Raw genomic sequence first — 24,358 nt, forward strand, 5'->3', positions numbered from 1 at the left:
AAGGGCTAAGCAGATATACAATTTTTTTTCTAATATCTTAAGGTATAAGCTTAAAATAGGAGCTATATATTAAAAGTAAGAAAGAGTAATGAAAGCTAATTTAAAAAAAATTAGAATTTTTAAAATAATTGCTGAAAAAACACTTAAGCATTCTTTGAATGATTGAATAATAATGTAAAATTAACAATTTATTTGGAACGAAACCTGCTTCTGTTTTGATTTAAATTAAGCCTGTTTCAAACCATTTTTTAAATATGAAATGATACTAGATGATTCGGAGCAGTAGGCGTAGTTGAGAATGTAAAAACCAAGAATATAAGCCACTCAAAATGATTTTAATAGCAGCACAGCCGGGCCTAATTTCCAAATCATTTGACATTCTAGCGCGATTAACATAAATCACTTTCGATTAATTCGCGTTCCAATCGAAGTAAGTAGGTGGAAACATTCCGCGAAGCGAAGATATCGAGGCGACGGCGTCGTTTGCATTTTGCGAGCGGCTAAGCGAATTAATAGTTCTGCTGCGAATGTCTAGACAGATTTAATCCTCGAATAATATGAAGAAAACCAAGCCGCTGCTGCACGACCATCTGATAACGATCCGAGTGAAGAAGGTGGGCGAAAATTCGTAGTTTTCCGGCCAAATTTGTCCCTGCACCCTGCCAGCTGCCCGACAGCCGGCAAATTCACATGAAAAAACAAAAAAACCCTTGCAAGGGCGGCGAATTTGGGCACAGAAAAAACAAGGTTAGGTCGCAGGCGGTCCGCATCGTGTGCTAATTGTCGTTTTCATTTCGATTCCAGTACCTCGAGGAGCACATCGGCGAGACCTATCTGGATGTAAAGCAGATGACCCGGGAGTTGATGCAAAAGTATCCGGAATACTCGCGTCGCAAATTCGGTCCGTTCAGGCAGTTGGTGCACCAAGGTAAACAATGGGCAAATCGGGTTTGTAAACTGTTGTGGGGTGTTTTAGTTAGTCCTATGCTATAGATAACAACACTCAGATTTAAAAAGAAATCACGCGTTTAAAAACATTGACCTTTTGATGATTTGCACTCCGAAAACCATATTTTACAATTTGATACGACATTCTTGAATAAAAACAAAGTTATAAATTTACCTATGTATAAATGTATAAATGTTAGAATGTTATTATGTTCTATATAATATTATATAATATTATTATGTTCTATCCGTATAAGGAGGGTTTCTTCATGCCATTGATAGCATTTTTTAAAAAATTACTAAATTATACATAAGAGCCACAGCTATGACAGCGTTGTATTGTACGAATATATTTTTAAAACTGCATTATACCAAAAAATTTTAAATTTAATATAATTGTTTTTAAAAAAATTTAGTTGACCTTATAATCTAAACATGTAGTCAAACTCTCTCGGCCAATACGATTTTTGAACTACCTATAATTATACCATCGATGAAACAATTGATATAAACCTAGAAACATATAAATAATAAAATTCGATTCCTCTCCCCTCAGCATTTTCCATTATCTCGGATAGCTACAACTTGGACAAGGTGAGCAGCTCCGAGGACGAGAACATCAGCGAGGAATTGGAGGCACCACCCACCAACAGTGTGATGAACAACATGATGAACAGCCTGTACAGCCAGCCAAGGAAACCACTGGCTGCCAAGCCAATAACCGAACCCATCGATATATCCAGTGGAGACGACAACGACGATGACTCCAATACCAACACCACCAATGGAGAAGGCCAGGCTCCTGTACCGCCAATAAGTCAGCCAACCGCTCTGAAACGTTTGATGGACGATCTGCCAGAGACCACGGTGGTTCCAAAGAAATGTAAGTTAGGGCAACCCAAGCTGGGATTTATAATTGTTTTATATATTTCTCCCATAGCAGCTAAGGCAAATACTATTCAAGGCTCTGGTCCGGAATCGACCCACAAATGTGAGAAAATCCATGCATAACTCATCGAAAATTATTAAAATCGCTCTATTTAGATCACATAGGCATGGGTGCCAGAGGTAAAAACCACTCGGAGGACGCCGGTCCACGCAAGGATCATCGTAATGCGCCCGGATTGTATCAACAGCTGCACCCTAATGCAACTCGCGACCGCCCCCGGAAGTACAAGAAGGAGTTGGAGGTGCAGCATACCACTGAGAGTTTCCGCGACATTGGCGGCATGGATAGCACCCTGAAGGAGCTGTGCGAGATGCTGATCCACATTAAGTCGCCGGAGTTTTATTTTCAATTGGGACTGCTCCCCTCGAGGGGCCTTTTGCTGCACGGTCCGCCAGGATGTGGCAAGACCTTTCTAGCCCGTGCCATTAGTGGGGTATGTTGTTATACAAAAATATATATTTTTTGCCTCCTTCATACAAAATCTTCTTTATACAGCAATTGAAGATGCCGCTGCTGGAAATTCCGGCTACTGAGCTGATTGGCGGAATCTCTGGCGAGTCGGAGGAGCGCATTCGCGAGGTCTTTGAGCAGGCCATGGGCTTTTCGCCCTGTGTGCTGTTTATCGACGAGATCGACGCCATCGGGGGCAATCGTCAGTGGGCGGCCAAGGATATGGAGCGGCGCATTGTGTCGCAGCTGATCAGCAGCTTGGATAACCTAAAGGCCAACGAATTTGGCCAGTCCGTGGTGGTTATTGGGGCCACCACGCGACCCGATGTCCTGGATCCCGGTCTACGTCGCATCGGTCGCTTCGATCATGAAATCGCCATACATATTCCTTCGCGAAAGGAGCGTCGTGAGATCCTGCGCATCCAGTGCGAGGGTTTGTCCATTGATCCCAAGCTTAACTACGATAAGATTGCCGAGCTGACACCTGGCTATGTGGGTGCTGATCTGATGGCTCTTGTCTGCCGGGCTGCTGCCGTGGCTGTGAAGCGTAGGTCCATGAAGAAGTTCCGTGAGCTGCACGCTGCCAGCGAGAAGAATATGACCACAGTCACGTTGGACGACGATGAGCCAAGCGAGGAGCCAGGTGACAAGGCTGAAAAAGCAACAGAGGCTGATCCGAAAGCTGACAAGAAAGCAGAAGCGGACCCAAAGGAGGATGGGGATAAGGCAGCAACCAACAAGGAGACCCCAGAAGGCGAAAAACCCAAAACCGAAACGCCCAAGAAAACGACCAACGGCAAATCACCTGAGAAGCCCGTGGATGCCGCCATGGAGGTGGATGAAGAGGCTGTTAGAGAGCCGGAAAAACCCGTGGAACAGGAAGCGGACTCCTCGAACGACGAATACTACGAACCTACACTGGCCGAGCTGACCAACTTTCTGGACAATCCACCCGAGGAGTTCGCCGACCCGAACTTCTGCCTAACTCTCATTGATTTCGTGGACGCCATCAAGGTGATGCAGCCTTCGGCCAAGCGTGAGGGTTTTGTTACAGTGCCGGATACTACTTGGGACGACATTGGAGCCCTGCAAAACATTCGCGACGAGCTTAAGCTGGCCGTCCTGGCGCCAGTTAAATATCCGGAGATGCTCGATCGTCTCGGGTTGAATGCTCCTTCTGGCGTTCTGCTGTGCGGTCCGCCGGGTTGCGGTAAAACGCTCCTCGCCAAGGCTATTGCCAATGAGGCTGGCATTAATTTTATATCGGTGAAGGGACCAGAGCTAATGAACATGGTGAGCTCATTGAGATTGTGTTTTTTTTCTTTCCTTGCTAACCATTGGATTACTTAACAGTATGTTGGCGAAAGTGAGCGCGCTGTGCGGGCCTGCTTTCAACGTGCTCGAAACTCTGCCCCCTGTGTCATCTTCTTCGATGAGTTTGACTCCTTGTGTCCCAAGCGCTCGGATGGAGGCGATGGCAACAATTCTGGGACCCGCATAGTCAATCAGCTCCTGACCGAAATGGATGGCGTGGAGGAGCGCAAGGGTGTATACATCCTGGCGGCGACCAACCGACCGGACATTATTGATCCTGCCATCCTACGACCGGGTCGCTTGGACACCATTCTGTACGTGGGTCTTCCCGAGCAGAGCGAGCGTGCCGAAATTCTAAAGGCCACTACCAAGGTAAAATGATTTATCTTTGCTCTTAATGGGGAATCATTACTAAAGTGTATTTTTCCTTCTTTTTCAGAACGGAAAGCGTCCTGTGCTGGCCGACGATGTAGATCTGGATGAGATCGCTGCCCAAACCGAGGGTTACACTGGTGCAGATTTGGCAGGACTGGTTAAGCAGGCCTCTATGTTCTCCCTGCGCCAATCAATCAACGATGGCGACACGAAACTCGACGATCTGTGCGTACGCAGCCAGCATTTCAAAGAGGCTCTGCAGCAGCTTCGACCCTCAGTTAACGAACAGGTAATGAAAGGTTTAAATAATCTCATTTAATCCCCTCTAATTTTTTTGATTTATTACTTTACAGGATCGCAAAGTGTACGACAAACTGCGCCTGAAATACGCTGCACCTAGGGTACCCACCTTCGATGATAAGTAAACGCCCTCAACAATAATGGATTTGTTGTTTTAGTCGATAAGCACACTCGCAAATCAAATAGAATATGTTTTGCGAGAATTTACGTATGATTTTCAATACAAATCAAGAAATCAAATTATTTCTTAGCCATTGTGAGCCTACCATGCAAAATGGGTAGAGCGCTAAAAGTAATTAGTTTACTTTTTTGAAGAGCAAGGGTTTTTCACTTTTATTTTATGAAGTATCTTGCACGATTCCTTATATTTACTAAATTGAAGCACTTTTTTTTAAAACATTGTGTTAGTAAATCGGTTTGTTAACTATACTAAAAAAATTTTGTACAACTGACAAATTGTACATTTAATTTGAAACACATTAATTTAAAATGTAAATCTACCAATCACAAACGGAAAACTTTTAGTTTATAGAAACACCCCCAGCGGCATGGTGGACGAGATGGGTGGTTTGCCACGACTGGTAAGGATCACCCCATCGCCACCGCCTCGACCATCGCGGCTGAGGCCGGATCGCTTCATCGGTGGATTTGTCGGGGCCAATTGCCGCGGAAAGAGACCGGCGGGTAGCGCATGCAGTCCTTCGGGCAGGACCTGTGGTCCACTTGTCTTGGAACCCCTATGCAGGCGGAGGATGGCTTCATGTTGCGCCACGACCGAGTGCTTCGCCCGCTTTTTCCTCTTGGCCAAGGTCTTGGCACAATCACCACCAGCCGTAGACTCCTCCGTTGACAGGCTCGGACTCACAGTGGCCATGCCATCGTTATTGGGCTGCGGCGACTCGTAGTGAGCCGGACGTGGCAATGGTGGCTCGTTCTCGCGCTTGATCTGGAGTCGCAGGTCATAGGATCGCTTGCACATCTCCCGGATTCCGTACCAGCTTTCGTGGCCGATTTGACTCACCATCTCCACCGGCGGCTGGAAGCCCAGTTCTCGCGAGGGCAGCTCCATCACCAAAGCCATCGGCACCTTCAGCACTCCGTACACATAGTCCACAACTGATCCGGCTATGGTGCGCTTGGTGAGGCAGCTGATGCTTCCCGTCCGGTACTCCCGTCCGTTGTACGACTTAATGGCACTCTTTCCGGAGTTGGCCAAGGAGCTCAGCTCTCTCCAGTAGAGCGGACTTTCGCGGCAGTAGCCCCATGGATACATGATGCTCTGGCCGTAAGAGTGAAGCGACAGGAAGAACAGCAGGTTGGGACTCATCCGGTCAAGTATATTCCGTATAGCCCGCGTCTCCGGCTCGGAAAAGGCACGTTCGCCCTTATACGTGTTCCGGTTTATCTTACTGGGTCCGCTGCCCCAAAAGATGTCGTAGTTGCGGTTGCAGTCGGTACCCACAAATTTGCTGGATTTGTGGGGCCGCCGGTTCTTGCGCCAATTCACATTCTGCAGGTTATTTAGGGGTTATTTTTGGTTTGAAAATCTGTTTATAAACGGTGCAACTTCAGTATTTAGATATTATTGGTACATAAATAATTTCTGTTTGGAAATTGACGCTATATCGGTGTAGCTACCTTAAAAGTTCGAATTTTGTCATTACTCTTAAACGTAAACCATAAAAAAGAAAACCTTTGACCTTTTTTTCATGATACCAGCACCGATCGTTTCAGTCAAAATATGGGCTAGTCAAGTGATCAAAAGTTGCAAGTAGTAAAGTTAATAGTAAAGTATACAGACAAATAATAGTTAAGGCTCATCTTTAGTTTTTTTTTTTTACTTTATTGGCATTTAAGAATTTAAAATGTACTAGACAAACGTGAAATATAAAAGTGAACTTTTGAAATCAAAGGCACAGGGACAAAACTAAAAAGTCGCTGACAAAATCGCATATTGTAACTATCTGAGCAGCTTAAAAATATTGAAAGCAGATTGTTTACGGAAGTGTGCTTTACCGTGGTCGAATGCTTCGTAATATTACCTTGGTGCGGGAGTATTCGTATCCATCGGGATTGACCAGAGGCACGATGATGAAGCGCAGCTTTCGCAGGACTTCTATGTTCCTGGTGTAGCGCTCCGTCAGCTGGTAGATGCAGTTGAGGGCCGTGGAGATGCTGATCCACTCGCGGGCATGGGTACCCGCCTCGATGAAGACCGTTTTCCGGCAGTGCTCGCCCGTGTGGACCGCCGGAGCCTTGGATCGTCCGTTGGCCACAAATGGCGGCGGCGATTGCTCACGCATCTGTGTGGACAACTCGACGTTTTCCGAGTTCATCCAGTTAATCTCCAAGGCTCGAATTTCGCGCTTCTCGTGCGTTTGACCCAACGTGTACATGTGCACGAAGCAGGGATACCGCTGGGCCAGATACTCCAAATACTGGTTAATTTGCTTGTACTCCAGGTACGAATGCAGGATATCCGGTCGTGGGATTACCAATCGGCGCACCGGCGTAAAGGGTGTATCCCGGTTCCGGTCGTTGGCCGTCTGTGTATTTCGTTTGGTTTTGGCGGCCATCATAGAAAAAACAAAGGATTTTTGAAAAGGAGAAACACGAAAACACTATTTATCACTATAGAATTTTAAAGATTTTCCAATCGTGTGGGTAAGACTCGAACGGAAACTGAGATTCCGCATCGAACTGGCACCTGAGCGGATGATTCCTGGCCTGCTGGGTGGCACCCTCACCTGGCACTTGATGTTCAGGTGGAGCCGCTCGACCACGAGCAGAGCGACCCGTGTGCCCTGCTTGGGTTTGTCTTCCATTGTGCGGACCCCAAACAGACGCCGCCGGGGTTTTGTACCCCTAAATGGCAACAATCGTACTCCCACGAAAAGTCCAACTCCCCTCGAGTTGTTCCTCTTGATACACTTCAAGAAATTTGACTTTAATTCAATGTTGTTAGAGTCAGAAACTATTAAAATGCATTAAACATATTCTCAGTAAATATATTTATTCTTTATAAATTCTTATTCAAAAATATTTTATTATTTATTATTTCATTTGCGTTAACCTACAACAATTTTTTCATTGGAATTATTTGGAACATTTCCATAAGGATAGGAGGTTTGGCTTTTAAATTAGATTTAATTTTTGAAACAACATACTAAAGAGAGCTCTGAAATAAAGTCGGAAAGTAAAACTAGTAAAAGCAAAATAATTTTTTCATATTTAGTTTTGTTTTGTAATTATAGAATTTTTTTCGGGTCTACTTTGGATTTTTTTTATTTATTTCAGTCATATAGCTATAAAGAATCTAAAATTCGATGTTATTAATGAATGCCAGTAAAAGTAAAAATAAATCATAGATAAGTTAGACAAGTTTTTTAGTTTAACTTGTGTTAGCCTAGTTAATGCCTTAATATTTTTGTGAGTGTAGAGTTCGCAGTGGGTAAATGGGACAGCGACAACGTTTAATAAGTTGGGCACGGTAGCATGTAATGCGGAATTGGATTTGGATTCCGGTTCGGAATCCCCAAGCCCGGCTGCAGCTGCCACAGAACGCAAATATGCTAAATGTCAGACAGTAAGTCGGGGTAGCTTGACTGGTGGGCTGGGAACAGGAGCCAAGTCCGGAGTGGGAGCAGCGGCGTGGGCGTCCAAAAGCGCAGGAGGCACCTTCCAATGCAAATAAACAGGAACCTCTGGAGCTGGCGTGCAGCCTGGGAAACGAGCAAGGACCTGGAGGAGGAGCAGTTTTAGTTCTGCTCTGGTTAAGCGTTTTGCAGGGAAGTTCATTTGTGGATCTGGGCTTCCTGATTACACTTTGCAACAGAAGAGCTAAGATACGGATAAATAAATACAAATAAATAACAGATAAAAAAAATACTAAACCAATATTTGTTTATTTAAAAGAGGTTGACGGGATATAAAAATATAAAGGTTTTTAGATTTTTAAGGTTTTTGCTTAAGCTATAAGTATTATAGCTTTGAATCTCGTATATATAAAACAATAATTAAAATTCACTTTATTATTCATCAATTGTCTTTTATGTCCATTTTAACTGTTCGAACAAAGATTCCGCCTTATGATGCCCATAAAACTAGCTGTCTATCAACTTTTCCGCCAACTTGTTGTCGAGTGTAATATATTTCTTATGGCCCGGCAAATGTCATGTCAACGCAAAAGTCAAAAGTGCGCGGCAGGTCGGTGTAGAACCACACACAAAAATTCATACAAATGTAGAGCCGTATCCCTAACTGAATCCATATAAATTGGTATAAATATGTATGGCATATAGCGGGAGCAACGCAACCAGTTGATTTATACAGGAACCATGTTCGTGTTGATTTTCATTTAACGGTCTTTTAGTCAACTTCCTGACACAGTGACTGCCATATATTTACGTCTGGCTATGTCTACATAATACGTTGTTACTCTTTTCTTAGTTTTATACACTCTTTTCTAAAAAAATTGAAACCTTTGAAATTCTTTGAAATTAGCTATTAATAGCTAAAAACTAAAAAAATATATAAATGAATATTAAAATGAATTCCTTTTCAACATAAATAAAATTATACAAAATTTAATGCCTAGTTAATTTTAAGAAGATACATTGCTTAGGAATAGTATTCAATATGGATTAAAAGTTTGTTTATAAATCTAAATTCTTACAAAAGAAAAAAAACACAGCTTTAACAGCCAGGATATCCTCATCAATTTAAAAAACTTTAAGAAAAGCTTTTTTCTTTTTTTTTAGTGTAACAAGGCATAAACACGCAAAGTCTCATACAAAATGGGTGAAGGGAGCAAGTGAAGCCTTTTCCAGTCAGTATGTCAGTCGGTTGGTCGTTCCTCTTTAGGGGTAAAAGTTAAAGGGGAAACCCGTTTCAAGTATGCATTATGTCATTAGCATGTTGGCAAATATAAAAGGCCAAACTTTGTTGAATTCTGGTCCTTTTTTCACCGCCTGACGGCTGTCTCCTGTCTTTCGTTCGAGTTGCGATGACGAAATGTAATGTAGCATAAAACTGTTTACGAATTAACGAAATTCCAAACAATTATGCACAAACAAATTCATATTTGCTCGCAAAGTTTCGGCCTGGACCTGCCCCAACAATCTGGCTTTTTGTCATGTGGCAGGGCAATTTAACTTTGTGCAATTTGGCATAGTTTGTGAGGCAATATTCTGATTATTTTGATTACTGTGCGAGCGCAACAAGATCTACCACTCAACGTGCCAATATACACTCTATTAAGAAAGCATATACACAGCAAGAAATAGGTTTCCAATTAAAAAAGAATCAAAATTTTTTGAAATAATTTAAAACTTTTTAAATCCCAATAATACACAATTTTTGAAATAATTTAAAACTTTTTAAATCCCAATAATACACAATTTTTTAAACTTTGTAAGCTCAAAAAATATTTCTATATGAAGTAGAAACAAACATAATCTGATTTTATTATTCTTTTTTTTATTAACTTACCAATAACTGTTTTAGAAGAAAACTTGAGATGTTCTTTCTTTCTTCTATATATCTATATTTTAAACCATCTCGCTTATAACCAAAATGAAAAATGTTAGATCAAATGAAATCTTGAATTAAAAAAAATTATATCGATCATTAAAATTTATTTCTGTGCAGTCCGCAGTTCCGTTCCCATAGAAGAGATAAAAGATTTCATGTTCATGGTTAAGGCCAATCGCATCTATTATCACCAGAGCTTTTCAGATGCAAATAGTCCCGCAAAAAACGCGACAATAACAAAAGCATGCCTTGAGCTGAACAATACCAAAAAACAAATAGATCCCTCCTTATACGAATGTGTATAAGATTTTAAGTTAATGCGATCGCAAAGCAGAGATAGTGAATTAATTTGCTGGAGAAGTTGAATGCCCTTAGAGCTACTGATGGCTATGGCGGTGTCTGGACCTGGCTAATAAATAAACTAAAATGATTTAGAACTCGACCAGAGAGCTGGCATTAAGCCGAGGAGGAGTCGTTAAGCCAGCAGTGGTCAGCACACATTTTAAATGTAAATTATATCAGACAAACTAGTTCTGCGATGAACCCAAACCACCGGAAATATGCGAGAGGCGGCTCATTTGTACATCATCTGCCGAACTCCCAATCGAAAAAACTGCAGGCGGAAGTGCCCAAAGCTATAGCCAAGTGTTATAATTACACACAAAAGCGAACCGAACGGAGCGAACCGAGCCGAAAGCAAAGTCAAGCGATCAAATATAAATATTAAGATGATGAGTTTGGACGTTGAGTGACCTGGCTTCTGGCGGCGATCACAATGATGATCTCTTGACGAATTAATGAACTCAATAAATGCGTATTTATTGACTGTATGGTAACTGTAATGAACCTAACCAAACCAAACTAAACCGTACCCCAACTTATTGCTTCCGGCTACTTTGGGCCCGTGACCTTGTCTGTTTTTGGCCAACAACCAAAATTCGAAAGTTCAGTGCTCCAAAAGTATGGCCCATCTGGATAAGACACGAGCACATCTTGAACTTTCAAATCGAACCGCAACAGAACACTCATCATCATGACATTAGGAAGCCGCCAGCATACGAGTTCCTCTATAAAAACCAGAAAATAAACAAGCAACGGCTTCAGAATCGATTCACGAACCGCCAAATGCGGATGCAAAATCCACAAATAATCCAGCAAGAACAAATTGTTAGTGCGACAGAAAAGTGATCAAATAATAGAAAAACAAGTTTTCGTATTTAATTAAACAATTCAGAGGCAATCAATTAAAGAAAAGAAAAAGTTCAAATTAAAGGGAATCGGACCGGTGAATAAATTATGCAAAAATAGCAAAAAGTTCTTATGCGACATATTCATATATAGACGCGACGCGTGCCCCTATCCAATCTCGTGACGCGCTTGCCGCTTTTTTATTTCGGAACTCAGAAACTGGTCGCAAAGCCCGACCTTGACACTCACTTTTCTAAACAATCAACTCGGATCCGAAACCATTTTTCGGTCTCTGCTTTTTGGCCAGCATCTCGTCTTCTTTCTCAGCCGCTTTTCAAACCGCCCATCAGTCTTCCGCCGGACCGGAGATGAAACGCACGGATCGCGTCCGCTGAGCTGTGTTTTATAATATTTCCCCGAAACCAAAACCAAAACCAAACCCAAGACCAACTAGCTAATTGCTGCAACTAAAAGCTCTTGAAAACTCTTGCCTAATCGCCACAAGTGCAGCGTGCAAACAATAAAACAAACAGCCAAACAAAAGTGCATAAAAAATATACAAAAACGTGTGCTTGTCCATGCAACTGCATATATTAATACATAATTAGCCGAAGATCGTGGAAGCATCTCAGTGTTCAGAGTGCTTGTATATATATGGCAAAAATGTGGCAGGGAATCGTGTGGAGCTTGACTTTCTGCCTCGTCGGATTGGCGGGTTTCGGCCTCGGCAACAACTTGGCCGGCTATGAAGGGTAATCATCAGCGGTTACTCGCATTAATTATAATTTACAACGTAACCGAAAAGTAGCAAAAAATAATACGTAATACCCATCAATCAGGCGGGTCTTCTTTAGGGCAAGTAATTAATTGAATTTTTTATGCGGTCAGTGGTTAAGTGTTTCTAGCTGATAAACGGGTTTTCGCATCTCTGTCAGTTAGCTTAGCGAGGACGACGACGCCTGTCGTTCTGAATCAATCCATAGGCTCCAATAAATACAGTTGCGTACATGATAAAGCCGTCCACCATATTGAAGTCCGTCTGTTTGGATCTGTAGGACAAGTACGGTATGGCCACGATGGAGGCCAGCCAAAAATAGCTATAGTATTGGCAGAACCAATTAAAAGTCTCCCGAAAAATTTGCAGCATTGTGCTGGTGTTAAGGTTTTTAAAATAATTATGTGTTGCAAAATAGAAATCCGAGGTATTATGCCCAGATTACTTTCTTAATTTAATTTGGTATTCCTATTAATTAAGTCATCTTGGTATTTGTATTTAAATTCAAAGCTTTTTAAGAAAAAAATTGGCCTCTTATATAAATTTAGTACAAAATCTTTTTGTTTAAAATCTTAGGATAAACTTATTTAAGTGTTTCAAATTTTTTAATTTAAAACAATATTACAGTAAACTAAATCCTATTTAGAATACATATTTTTAAACTTTTATTTTATAAAATATAGAGTTTACATTCTTAAAGTCTTTTTCTATTGAAATACTTAACAGATACATCAAATGTAAATATATATAAATATAAAAGTTTCAAATAACAGACTAGATATTTGTTCTTATGTAAGCAATGTCTATGGATTTTCTATAAACAAATAATGTATTGTATGTAAGTCTGATAAAATAATTAGTAGCACATTGTTTTTTTAATCTTTAAGTAAACTAAACAATTTTTGTTTTTACTTTAACATTTCCTCTATTCCGTTTGCTGATTCCATGGTCATTGGCCGTGATTAGAAGTCGTCATAATAAGCGATGCTAAACGTTTTGTCGTTTGGTCAATGGCCAACAGTTGTACATTCAACAATTCCGTTGATAATTTGCACAATTTGTAGTTGCCAAGCGATCGCAGTGCGAAATGTTTGCCAAACATGCCACTCCCCCTCCTGTCTGCCTGTTCCATGTGGCGTATGAGTGATGGATGAGGGCTTTGTGGCTGTAGGGGGCAGAAATTCAGACTCACTGTCTGGAATTCCGTGACTAAATTACAAGCTTCCTTCCGATCAACGCAAGCCAGCGATTTCATCACCATTTTCAAGTTCAAAAATATAAAGCTATACATGCAGAGTGTTATCAGATTTCACAAGGTCGAATTTCAACGGACAATAGGCTCTGATTTGGTTAAAAATGCTTTGGGAAATTTTCGAAAACAAATTCATAGATGTAAAAGATGAAAAATGCGCTGGCTATTTTATTTTAACCAACAGCTGGGTACCATTTTAAATGATCATCGAACGCCGTTGTCCGTCTCACGTGATTAGCATTTGACTGCCATATAATACCATATCATATGCCCCCTGCCACCCACAATTCCATAATGCAGACAAGATGAATATGCAGGGACTTTAGACTGGTGTTGCTTCATTATTTCTTGTATTTTGTGTGTGTTTTCCGTTGTGGAATTTCAAGAGATGATAAATTGGCCACCGATTCGTGCGAGGTGGCAAAGAGCCAACAAACAGCGGCCAGCAGTCGCTTTGCATAAATTTATGAATCAACAACTCATTTTGACGCCAGGCGAGGGCGAGCCATAAATTAATTTGTTGTCCAATTAGTTTGAGACATGTGGAGCAATCATCGGGATTTCCCGCAACTAGATTATTGTTATCTGGCGTGGTATCAGTTAATTATGATCCGCTAATAAGCATATCACACTCATACACATACGAAAAAAGGGCTTGCCAAAAACTAGCCAAATGTTTTGCCATTAGATTAATTAAATGCCTGTCAACTGGATGCAAATATTTATTTTTTTGAATATCACGTATCTCTACAATGAATTAATTAACACATATTTTTCAAAACAACAGATTCCCCAACCTTGACATACTCACTACGAATTGTGGCTTTAAATTACCTATCAGATACACTTTATCTTCTTAAATAAGTGATAAAAAATGTATTGCCGCACAATAAATGAGTTAGTTATGCTCTAATTGAATAAGACTTAACTAAATATTTTAGTGTTCTAAATTTCAAGCATATTTAAGCCCGTTAGTCGTAGAGAAATAGTTTTAAAATATTTTATTTAATTTGTAATTTTTGTTATTGGATTTTATAACAGTTTATACGGATTAATTTTACAAAGACAAAAATGGGAATGCAGTTAATACCAAATTACACCAGGAATTTAAAAGTAAACATTAAAATATATATTGTTAGATACATCTAACATTTTTAAATTATAATATTTAGGTGCTGATTTAAACATATTAGTAGTATCAACTCAAGGCTAAAAATGTTGAAATATTTCCAACTACAATATTTTAATGGGTCTTATTTACCCATTAAAATAATATCTTTGCAAAATTTTACTTGAAAGCTTAAAAAATTACTTTAATATTTTATGATCTTAGCTACACCAAATACACGGTGCAACATGGTGGCGAGGATGCATTCCGGTATATGGTGGATCTGCAGACGAACGACGCGGAGCTGGACTTCTGGCTCCTGACCAGGAACTCCTCCGTGCTGACAGTGAGCCCCAAGCGGAAGAGCCAGTTCGAGGCGCGTCTGTCCAGTTTGGGAGTGAACTACGAGATGCAGCCACTGATGGAGTTGATGGCCGCCCTGCAGGCGAACAGTTCCTTTGCCGAGGACGATTTCGATGGGGAGTACGAGGAGTGCCAGCTGGAGGATTGCGAGCAGGCGGAACGTCCACGTCGGAGAGCTCGTCGGCAGGCCCGCGGATTCTTCTCGCACTATCCGCGGTACCATGAGGTGCTCAGCTTCATGAGCGGATTGGCCGCCAGATATCCGCAGTACTGTCGCTACGAGTCCCTGGGTCGCTCCAATGAGGGTCGTCACATAGCCGCCCTCTCGATTTCTCTGAACAGCCGGGTACGACCTCGTCGAGTGGCCTATATCCAGGCAGCCACCCACGGCAGGGAGTGGATCACCACGCAGACGGTCCTCTATTTGGCCTACGAACTGCTCAGTAATCTGCGAGCCTTTACAAGGGTCCTGCAGGATGTGGAGATTTTCCTGGTGCCACTCGTCAATCCCGATGGCTATGAATACACCCACTCCACGGTATGTAATAATGGAACATAAAAAAATTTTCAAAGTGTATAAAATTTAAATGCTTTTTTTTAATAATTATTGCCGAAAACAACTGTAATTCATATTTTTAATTGTATTTTAACATTAAACAATTCCCTATCATCCTACAAATAGCTCCAAATTAAAAATCTCTAAACTTTTTTTAATAGAAAATTATTCCAGATAATTTGGCAAAATTTAATTTTTAAAATATTATGCACACATTTTATGGCCTTTATTACAGTTTATTCAAGGACAACAGAACATTAAAATGTGTTTTTTTTTGTAAAAAATGAAAGCAATATAAATATTATCTGAAATATGAATTAATAACTTTATGAATAATGCAAAGCCTATGTGATGTTTTTGTATATTTGCAAGAGACTTGTCCATTTATCTTTAAGTACGTAAATGTTTTAAGTATTCATACGAAAATGAGGGGAAACACATTAATTATTTCAAAGGGAAGTGACATTTTAAAAGTGTTTTAAATGTGTTTATGATTATTTTAAGAATTCCTAGACACTTGTGTTCAAGAATAATACAGTACACCTTGGTGAGAGGTTTCATTTTAAAAATAGAGAACTGCTGTTATTACATAAACTTTTAGGATGAAATTAAAATAACAAATATTTAAATCAAATCGTTTGTAGGACCGTTTCTGGCGCAAGAACCGTCATCGTTATGCGGGTCATTCCTGCTCCGGCGTGGACATCAACCGGAACTTTGGCAACCACTGGAACTATCAGGGCGCCAGCCAGAACGTAAGCCACTTGTTGACCCCGACATTGACCTTCGCCATTGACCCACGTAAACCCCCGAATCCTTTCCATCCAAAACGACAGCTCTGCTCGGAGGTTTACTCAGGAACAGCGCCCAATTCGGAGCCGGAGACCTCGGCCGTGGTGCGATATCTGGAATTCAATCGGAACCGTGTGAAACTCAGCCTGGATGTTCACTCATTTGGCAAATTCATTTTTTATCCCTACGGCTATGCGAAGTGAGTGTGGGCGGGCAGCAAATCTCCCTGATTTCCATGTCCATGTCCATGTTTCACGTCCGAAAATCCCCGGCGGCTGTGGCTGAAGGCCCGGCTAGCGGGTGGCCCGGAAAGAAATTCAATTTACTTTTCAATTATTTGCTAAAAGCAATTAAACCCGAATATTTCTGCCATTGCAGTCATTTAATTCTTTTTCATTTGCACTGCTCGAAAAACTGAGGTTGAAATCGAGTAATAACTGAAGATTAATTCTTTATTATTGGAGATTTAGAAATAATAGTCATAATTGTAACATTTAACTATTTTTTTTAATTGCGGAAAAAATATTCATTAAATTTAGAAGTACAGTCATAGTGAAAATGTTTTAATGTTTCTGTAGATTGAATTAAACTTGAAGTGATATTTTACCAGTCGTCATATATAAAGTAAACAGAAATGCTATTTTTCCGGTTTTGAAAGAATGTTTTATTTAATATTTAATGATATTTTCCCTTTGTGTAGAAACACCGTACCACCCACCGTGGGAACGCTGCGTTCAGTTGCTCTGAGGGCCGCCAACCAGATCGGCAGGTACCGTGGCACCCGCTACACCACGGGCACCTCCGCCTCCATTTTGTATGAAGCCTCTGGCAGTTTGGACGACTTCGCCTACGGCAACCTGGGAATCCCACTGTCCTACACGCTCGAGCTGCCCGGTGACGAGTTCCACGTGCCCGCCCACGACATCATCCACGTCTGCAAGGAGACGTTCGCCGGCTTCATCGAGTTCATCCGGCATGTGAGCCTCTACTAGAGGCTCCCGTATTTCCTAAGCTGTTTAAGCAATTGAATTTATTGTTTGTTAAAATTAAAATAATTAGTGACCTCGTTGTTAAGCATTAAAGAGATGAATATTGACCAATAATTGGACTTAACATTTTTTGTATTAACTGAAAGGAAAAAGTTAAAAGCCTTTTTTCCGATATTTTATAAGTTTCTTATAATTCTTTGAATTCCACTCATAATTAAAAAAAACAATTCAATTAATATAAAGTTGGTTCCCAAAAAAGTTAAGCAGAAGAAGAAGACTTAAAACAAACTTTAAGAAAATTCGTAGTTTTTAGTGATTTTTTAATTTCTTAAATTTGTGATGAAATGTTTTCAAAGCTTTTAATCCTTACTTTAAATGGTTAATGGTCAACAGACTTATAGTCATTACTTAAAGTTGAACTTAAATTTTTTTTGTATTTTGGAAAGCGTTGTTTATATTGTGTACAACAAAACAATACAAAAAGTGGTTTCAGCTTAGAATATACAAAAGAAATACATGTTATATTACTTTCGGTAAAATTAGTTATAATTTTAAAAACCATAATTATTATTTTTGTTACTATTTCTTATGATCTGTTGATGCATTATAACATTTATGTTGTTATATTAACTGGAACTAGTTTCTTTTACAGCTGTTTCGGCCCCTGAAAAACAGAAGGGGAACAACTTAGTTTGGTCTAAGTCATAAACTGGAGCATATAAACGGTGCGGCTTATTGGCACCGTAGCCGTAGGCGGCAGCGTCTCCAATAAAGTGATAAAAATGGGTAAGGCGATTAGCCCTGAAACCCGTTTTTAACTCAGTCAATATCGGACTTTCGGGCAATAATGGCTGCGTCGCTCTTGGGATTACTAACTCTACTGCTGGTGCACCCCTTGGTCTTGTTCGCTTGGCAGGATTACAAGGACTACAGGGTTTACGAGCTAAAGCCTCACGGAATTGAAGACCGGAATCTGATACGAAAGTTGTCTAGGGAAAAGCCACTTTGGGATTTTCTGGGGACCTATCGGAATTCGAATGATAGTTCCCTAAGGGTAATGATTCCGCCTGAAGAAGTTGATAGTTCGGTTAAAACTTTTAGTAGCCATCACTTGGAACATCGCATGCTGATTGCTGATCTGGCACCCTTTGTGCAGGCCCAGCGAGCGGAGAACATAAAGAGAAAAGAGATCATCCAAATGCCACACATCGATGTCCTGGGAGCATTTTATACCCACTCGGAAATCAACGAATACCTGGATAGTTTACCAGAACGGTTTCCCAAACAAGTTCAGGTAAAGCAATTTGGATGGAGTTACGAGCGAAGACCCCTTAAAGTTTTGACCATTTCCAACGGAGACGGGAAGCGGAACAAGCCGGTGATCCTAATCGATGGCACCGTGCATGCCAGGGAATGGATATCGCCGTCGATGGCCCTCTACATCATCCAACAGTTGTTGGATAACTATTCGGAAAACCAGGAGCTCTTACAAGATTACGACTGGGTGATAATGCCAGTGGTGAATGCCGATGGATATGAATATACTCACACCGATTCGCGTTATTGGCGGAAGACCCGTCGCCCCACAAATAATCCGGAATGTGTTGGCACCGATATCAACCGCAATTTCGGCTACGAGTGGGGCCACGACGAGGGATCCTCTTCAGATCCCTGCGAGGATACTTACCGAGGAGAGCGACCCTTTGACCAGCCCGAGTCGCAGGTCCTGCGAGATGTTCTGCTCAATTACCGGGGACGTCTTAACTTTTATCTTTCACTGCACTCCTACGGCAATTACTTCCTCCTACCCTGGGGATATACCAGGTAAGTCTACAATATATTTGCTTAAAGATCATTCGAAATAAATGTACATATAAGTGAAATAAGTTTTTGATGTTAGTATACCCAAAAGGATATTAAGTAATGCGGAAATGCTAAGATATTAAGGTTTTATTTAGAACAAAGTTAGGAGGCTTTGCAGTTTTGTAAAGTTCACAAAAGATAGCACAGTTCACTCCTTGAAATCTTTTTTTTTTATAATTAAAAAATTTAGATTGCATTGATTTGTTTTCGATTTTACCTTATTCTTATTTATTTGGCTTTTTAAGAGATTTTTAGTTGATATTTACCAATAAAGGGTTACTAAAACATTGGAAATCATCATAATAAAAGTAGTGTATATCTTAGACTGTGACCAATGATTTTGTTTTGGTTGCGCCTAACAGTTCAATAAATTTGATTATCTCTTGTAACCGATAACGATATTATTTATGGAACGTAAATGTCCATTGACTTTATCTGCACAAAAACAAACCTGCAAACTGACATCGACTTGTCACTTTGCTAACGTAAGAAAGCCCTTACTTGACATTTTTATTTATTGGCCTTTATGTATTAGGTACAAACTCTGGAAAGTTTCGATGAGTAATTCTTAAAGATGAAGTCTTTTTAAAAGTTATTAATTTAATGTATCTAGTAAAATATTGTATGTCCAATGTAATACTACACTTAGGCATAACAAATTAAATAAACTAAACTAAAAGGTTAGCTAAGGCCACACAATTTGGGAAAAACATGACTTAATATACATACAATTTATAATTAAGTTTATTTAGCATTTAGATCAATTTGTTTTTCTGGGTTCATTCTGACAGTATTTAAAAAATATGTATTCGAAGTATGGTTAAATATGTTTCTTCGATTTCTCTTCAAATACAGTTCTTTTTAATGTATGAACAAATACTTATATCGTCTAATCAATAACTACTTTCTTTATTTATCCAGAGAATTTCCGGAACGCTACCAGGACATGATGTCTGTGGCGGATGCGGGCGGCATGGCGATCGTCCACTCCACGAACGGAATATATAGCTGGGGGAGCACCTACCACGTCCTATATCCGACGTCGGGCGACACGGCGGACTTTGCTCTGGGCGTGGTCAATGCCACGGTGGCCATGACCATGGAGCTGCCAGCGGCAGGATTCCAGGGATTCGATCCCTGGGTCTCCCACATCGAGCGATTGGTCACGGAAAGTTGGGTGGGAGTGCGGGCCATGGCCGCGGAGGTGATAAGGTCCTATCCGGCGTAATCGGGCTGTAAATAAAGAGACATTAGCGACGAATTGCGCCAGCTCTGATTTGCGGGTTACTCGTGCGGGAGTTTTGAAGTGGTTTATTATTTATTGATCCATTTGCCGATTAGATATGTGGCCGGCTGGCTTTGGGCAGCTATTTAAGTGGATCGCCGCTGCCACGCGGTTGCTTAGTCTGTGCCAAGATGAAGTTCTCCCTGGGTTTGCTAGTACTATTCTTGGGCGCCACTCTAGTGGCCGCCGATCACGATTATGAGGGGTAAGTACTGGGTTAGAAGAAAAGAGGTGCTCGTAGAGTAGATTCTAGTATTTCCTAAGCAGCGAAAGTTTATTTTAAAACGGTGCCCTGCCTACTCTAACGCCCACAAATCATAAAAGTGCGAAGTGCCACACGGAGACTTGCTAGAACGTTTTTTTGGATTTCGGAACTATAAGAAGAAGTTATAAAGAAAACTAAAACTTCTGCTCATAATACATAGAAAGAAAAAATATACTTTAATAAAGCAAAACATTACTATTATTCGAGAAAGAAATTGCATAAGGTATTTGAAATTATAAGCAATAATCACAGTTAGCAAACAAAGTAGTTAATTCTTTAAATTGTTTCCTATAGGGATGTGCCCAATTTGTTCATTAATATATGAAAAATACAAAGATTGCTTCACTTTATTAATTCCAAATGTTACAAACTACAAACTTAATAACGAAATTTTATTAATTTTGATTAACCCGATTTGATGACTTTTGGATTACAGAAAAGGAAGAAAAAAAGAGAATTTAAGTTTTCTAATTACTTAATATTTTTGTAATAATTATGTTTCGTTAATATTTACCTTATAAATCTTATTTTAGTTATCGCATTTACGAGGTTACTCCTTCGAATTCTGACCAGGCTCAACTGCTGCACCAGCTCAGCCTGCAGGGATTTGATTTCATCAGCGAGAGTCGCCTGATAGGACATCATTCTCGTGTGATCGTGAGTCCTGACCAGTTGGAGCAGTTCCAGCAGTTGGTTGAGGGGGAGAAGATTGACAACACCCTAGTGAATTCCAACCTGGGAGCCTCCATTGCCGAGGAGTTTGCCCAGCGGCAGATGCAGCGTCTTTTGGCGCCCATCACGGGAAAGGGTCGCCTGAGCACGGAGCGCTATTACACTCACGAGGAGATCATTAACTATATCGATGACCTGGCCAACCGTTTTCCCAAGCGGGTGTACGTTAAGACCGTGGGTTGGTCCTATGAGCAGCGAGTCCTGAAGACCATCACCATCACGAATGGCGATGGAAAGGCCGGCAAGAAGTTGATCTTCATGGATGGCGGTTTCCATGCCAGGGAATGGATTTCTCCGGCGGCGGTTCTCTATGTCATCGATCAGCTTGTGGAGCATTTCGAGGATAATGCCCATCTGCTGGAGGACTACGACTGGGTGATCCTTCCCCTGGTGAATGCCGACGGGTATGAGCACTCCCAGACCGGAACCACGGCTCGCATGTGGCGCAAGACCCGCCAGCCGTATAAGTATGCCGGACGGACGTGCTACGGAGCGGATCCCAACCGGAACTTTGCCTTCCACTGGAACGAGGAGGGTGCCTCCTCAAATCCCTGCGCGGACACCTATGCCGGCCCAACCGCCTTCTCCGAACCGGAGACCATTGTCGTCCGGGATCTGATGCACTCGCTGGCGGACAGGGGCGTTATGTACCTCACCATCCACTCCTACGGAAACTATCTGCTGTATCCTTGGGGATGGACTTCGTAAGTCAACCAGTTTGAAGACCAAAATTTTTTGTTGTATAGAGTATTTAGGATTCCACTTAAATACATATTTCATTTTTTTATTTTTACTTAAGATGAAACAATGTACATTACAAATCACTTAAAAATCAAAAATTTTCCCATAACGTTTTGTTTGCACTATTTACAATTGCTTTTACCTATACTTATTCTTCTTTAGCGATCTGCCCGAAAACTGGGAAGATCTGGATGCAGTAGCCCGCACTGGAGCCGAAGCCATTAAGAGCGCCACTGGGACCGAGTACACCTACGGATCCTCCACCAACGTCCTATACATTGCAGCTGGAGCCAGTGATGATTATGGCTACTACGCCGGCTTCAACGTTTCCATCACCATGGAGTTGACAGGAGCTGGCTCGATCGGATTCAATCCTCCAGTCACCCGGATCGATGAGTTCGTCACCGAAACCTGGATCGGTATCCGTGCCATGGCCGAGAAGCTAATCGAGATGTACTAAAATCATATCATAAGCTTTCAATAAAATGCCATTAATATTAATTTACTTTTGCTGTTTTTATTTTTTATAAAAGTCAATTTTTATAGTGATATAGTGAGTCCTAGAATTACTACCAATTTACGCTCAATATATATTTAATTTATCTTTTTGATCTCTAACTTTTTGATGGTTAAACAAATAAGCAATCAATCAAAATCGGAATAAATTCACTTAGTTCTTGGAGAATTTTTAGGAAAACGTAATTGGGAACCAAGCTGTTAGATTGCATGTTATTTTTATTGTGCCGACAATCTGATTCGTCGATCGATTTCTCTTGATTTTACAACCATCCATATAGTTCGATTTCTTGATAACGATTCGAAGTTGTCGGCCGGGGAACTATCAACGAAAGTTGATGCCTTTTAAATTTGTATTGCTCATTTAGCTTGCGACTTGGAAAGATGACAGTTTGGTGGCTTTTGCTGGCACTCAGCTATCTGAGCTTGTCTGCTGGACTACAGAAATCCAACAAATACGATGGGTATTATTTAAAAAAAAACTATATAAAGTAAATTATACTTTATAATTAACTTATTTCTTTTCTTAGTTACAAAGTATACGAGGTGTCTAGTAAAGCTCGTTCTGCAGCCTTAGAACTTACTATTTCCGAATTGGTTAAGAATGAGTCATACTATGAGGTGTTCTCCGGCTTTAAAGGTGGTAATTCAGCCAAGGTGATGGTCCATCCCGACGAGCAGGTAAACTTTGTAAAGTTGATGGCTGAGAACAATGCGGCCTATGACGTTCTCAACCGGAATGTGGGCCTAACCTTGAGCCGCCAATTCGAAACGAACCGGATGTTGCGTCAGTGGTTCCCCTACAATGGAAGATTGGGTACGGAAAGGTACTACACTCATGATGAAATCAACCAGTATATCGAGGATTTGGCCAGGGACAATCCACGTCGGGTTTTCGTGAAGCCCGTGGGCAAAAGCTACGAGGGTCGGTGGCTGAAAACCGTGACTATAACTAATGGTGATGCACGGCGTAATAAAAATGTGATCCTCGTGGATGGCGGCTTCCATGCTCGCGAATGGATCTCGCCGGCAGCTGCGGTTCATCTAATCAATGAGCTGGTGGAGAACTTCGAAAGCAATGCGGATCTCCTGCTGGACTTCGATTGGGTTATTCTTCCGGTGGTCAACGCCGATGGCTATGAGTTCACCCAGACTTTGCCCGACAATCGTCTCTGGCGGAAGACCCGGAAACCCAGCAGTTCCGATTGCATCGGTACCGATCCTAATCGAAACTTTGGTTTCCACTGGAACGAGGCGGGCGCCTCGGAGGATCCGTGTGATAACACTTACGCTGGACCGAAACCTTTCTCCGAACCGGAGGCTCTGGTGGTGAGGGATCTCATCCATAGCTACGCGGATCGAGGACAAATGTATCTTACATTGCACTCCTATGGCTCGCTAATCCTATATCCATGGGGCTGGACCGAGTGAGTTCCAATTTTGTTCCCTTTTCATAAGTTATCTCTAATGATATATTTTTTAGCGCTGTTCCCGATACCGTCGACGATCTAGATGAGGTAGCTGCAGAAGGCAAAAAAGCTATTCTGGAGGCCACAGGCACTATTTACACGTTTGGACCCTCTACGACTACCATAAATTACGCGGCTGCTGGAGCTAGTGATGATTATGCCTTTAATGCGGGATTCCCGATTTCATTCACCATGGAACTACCATTCGGTGGCAAGGATGGATTTGATCCCCCGGCATCGGATATCGATCGTTTGGTCAAGGAGACCTGGGTGGGCATTGCGGCCATGGCACGGAGAGTTATTCAAAAGTATCCCCTGGCCTAAAAGTGCATTCAATTACAAGAAACCGACTTAGTAATTATCTGGAACTTATTAAGTGCAATGCAATATAAATTTTTGGTTTTTGTCGATTAGATAACGTCTTTTTAAACTTTAGCAATCACACATTTATTAGGATAGCAAACGGTGTCAAAAGATAAAAGAGCAATTCATATGATTATAACTGTAAATACACTGAGCTACGAAATGTAACCTTATTTTTTACATGACTTTAAGTTTACCCTTCTCTTTGATTCGGTTCAAAAAGTCAAGGCCAA

The 24,358-nt window shown here is 41.1% G+C and overlaps 6 protein-coding genes across 9 annotated transcripts; 5 read left to right on the forward strand and 1 right to left on the reverse strand.

Annotated features, from left to right (window-relative positions):
* Positions 1-336: 336 nt before the first annotated feature.
* On the forward strand, positions 337-6,379 carry LOC128258061 (nuclear valosin-containing protein-like). Of its 4 annotated transcripts, XR_008267936.1 has the most exons (10): positions 338-614; positions 805-928; positions 1,505-1,831; positions 1,889-1,939; positions 1,993-2,330; positions 2,393-3,640; positions 3,701-4,033; positions 4,101-4,325; positions 4,390-4,564; positions 6,369-6,379. XR_008267936.1 is itself a non-coding variant. In XM_052989448.1 (9 exons), exons 1-9 carry the CDS (start codon positions 558-560, stop codon positions 4,459-4,461), a joined length of 2,772 nt encoding a protein of 923 aa, XP_052845408.1. In that variant the 5' UTR covers positions 337-557; the 3' UTR covers positions 4,462-4,662. The 4 variants fall into 4 exon arrangements, 3 of the variants coding, with proteins under 3 accessions (XP_052845408.1, XP_052845406.1, XP_052845407.1); XM_052989448.1 differs by lacking the exon at positions 6,369-6,379 and having other exon boundaries at positions 337-614; positions 1,892-1,939; positions 4,390-4,662; XM_052989446.1 differs by lacking the exon at positions 6,369-6,379 and having other exon boundaries at positions 4,390-4,661.
* LOC128258069 (carboxypeptidase B) lies at positions 4,762-7,057 on the reverse strand. The gene is made up of 2 exons (XM_052989456.1): positions 6,379-7,057; positions 4,762-5,846 (listed from the first exon to the last, which is right to left on the reverse strand). Exons 1-2 carry the CDS (start codon positions 6,913-6,915, stop codon positions 4,863-4,865), a joined length of 1,521 nt encoding a protein of 506 aa, XP_052845416.1. The 5' UTR covers positions 6,916-7,057; the 3' UTR covers positions 4,762-4,862.
* A 3,894-nt stretch (positions 7,058-10,951) lies between these two features.
* On the forward strand, positions 10,952-17,002 carry LOC128258074 (carboxypeptidase B). Its single transcript, XM_052989467.1, has 5 exons — positions 10,952-11,808; positions 14,417-15,092; positions 15,755-15,865; positions 15,947-16,101; positions 16,603-17,002. The coding sequence occupies exons 1-5, from the start codon at positions 11,711-11,713 to the stop codon at positions 16,892-16,894; spliced, it is 1,332 nt and encodes a 443-aa protein (XP_052845427.1). The 5' UTR covers positions 10,952-11,710; the 3' UTR covers positions 16,895-17,002.
* Positions 17,003-17,667: 665 nt separating this feature from the next.
* On the forward strand, positions 17,668-20,015 carry LOC128258076 (carboxypeptidase B). The gene is made up of 2 exons (XM_052989470.1): positions 17,668-18,715; positions 19,676-20,015. The coding sequence occupies exons 1-2, from the start codon at positions 17,739-17,741 to the stop codon at positions 19,980-19,982; spliced, it is 1,284 nt and encodes a 427-aa protein (XP_052845430.1). The 5' UTR covers positions 17,668-17,738; the 3' UTR covers positions 19,983-20,015.
* A 73-nt stretch (positions 20,016-20,088) lies between these two features.
* On the forward strand, positions 20,089-22,278 carry LOC128258077 (carboxypeptidase B). The gene is made up of 3 exons (XM_052989471.1): positions 20,089-20,244; positions 20,838-21,740; positions 21,940-22,278. Exons 1-3 carry the CDS (start codon positions 20,171-20,173, stop codon positions 22,235-22,237), a joined length of 1,275 nt encoding a protein of 424 aa, XP_052845431.1. The 5' UTR covers positions 20,089-20,170; the 3' UTR covers positions 22,238-22,278.
* A 359-nt stretch (positions 22,279-22,637) lies between these two features.
* Positions 22,638-24,281, forward strand: LOC128258075 (carboxypeptidase B). The gene is made up of 3 exons (XM_052989468.1): positions 22,638-22,757; positions 22,824-23,720; positions 23,777-24,281. The coding sequence occupies exons 1-3, from the start codon at positions 22,678-22,680 to the stop codon at positions 24,084-24,086; spliced, it is 1,287 nt and encodes a 428-aa protein (XP_052845428.1). The 5' UTR covers positions 22,638-22,677; the 3' UTR covers positions 24,087-24,281.
* The last annotated feature ends 77 nt before the right edge of the window (positions 24,282-24,358 follow it).

This window comes from Drosophila gunungcola (genome assembly GCF_025200985.1).
Source record: "Drosophila gunungcola strain Sukarami chromosome 3L unlocalized genomic scaffold, Dgunungcola_SK_2 000003F, whole genome shotgun sequence".
Lineage (NCBI taxonomy): Eukaryota > Metazoa > Arthropoda > Insecta > Diptera > Drosophilidae > Drosophila > Drosophila gunungcola.

Bases quoted from the DNA above. Each gene is read 5' to 3' on its own strand.
- LOC128258077 (XM_052989471.1), top strand. From the start codon at position 20,171: ATGAAGTTCTCCCTGGGTTTGCTAGTACTATTCTTGGGCGCCACTCTA. The intron at 20,245-20,837 runs GTAAGTACTGGG...ATCTTATTTTAG, and splicing joins GCCGATCACGATTATGAGGG to TTATCGCATTTACGAGGTTA. The intron at 21,741-21,939 runs GTAAGTCAACCA...ATTCTTCTTTAG, and splicing joins TATCCTTGGGGATGGACTTC to CGATCTGCCCGAAAACTGGG.
- LOC128258069 (XM_052989456.1), bottom strand. From the start codon at position 6,915: ATGATGGCCGCCAAAACCAAACGAAATACACAGACGGCCAACGACCGG. The intron at 5,847-6,378 runs GTAATATTACGA...AATAACCTGCAG, and splicing joins ACGAATACTCCCGCACCAAG to AATGTGAATTGGCGCAAGAA.
- LOC128258075 (XM_052989468.1), top strand. From the start codon at position 22,678: ATGACAGTTTGGTGGCTTTTGCTGGCACTCAGCTATCTGAGCTTGTCT. The intron at 22,758-22,823 runs GTATTATTTAAA...TTCTTTTCTTAG, and splicing joins AAATCCAACAAATACGATGG to TTACAAAGTATACGAGGTGT. The intron at 23,721-23,776 runs GTGAGTTCCAAT...TATATTTTTTAG, and splicing joins TATCCATGGGGCTGGACCGA to CGCTGTTCCCGATACCGTCG.
- LOC128258074 (XM_052989467.1), top strand. From the start codon at position 11,711: ATGGCAAAAATGTGGCAGGGAATCGTGTGGAGCTTGACTTTCTGCCTC. The intron at 15,093-15,754 runs GTATGTAATAAT...AATCGTTTGTAG, and splicing joins ATGAATACACCCACTCCACG to GACCGTTTCTGGCGCAAGAA. The intron at 15,866-15,946 runs GTAAGCCACTTG...CCAAAACGACAG, and splicing joins ATCAGGGCGCCAGCCAGAAC to CTCTGCTCGGAGGTTTACTC.
- LOC128258076 (XM_052989470.1), top strand. From the start codon at position 17,739: ATGGCTGCGTCGCTCTTGGGATTACTAACTCTACTGCTGGTGCACCCC. The intron at 18,716-19,675 runs GTAAGTCTACAA...TTATTTATCCAG, and splicing joins CTACCCTGGGGATATACCAG to AGAATTTCCGGAACGCTACC.
- LOC128258061 (XM_052989446.1), top strand. From the start codon at position 558: ATGAAGAAAACCAAGCCGCTGCTGCACGACCATCTGATAACGATCCGA. The intron at 2,331-2,392 runs GTATGTTGTTAT...TTCTTTATACAG, and splicing joins TAGCCCGTGCCATTAGTGGG to CAATTGAAGATGCCGCTGCT. The intron at 3,641-3,700 runs GTGAGCTCATTG...ATTACTTAACAG, and splicing joins GACCAGAGCTAATGAACATG to TATGTTGGCGAAAGTGAGCG.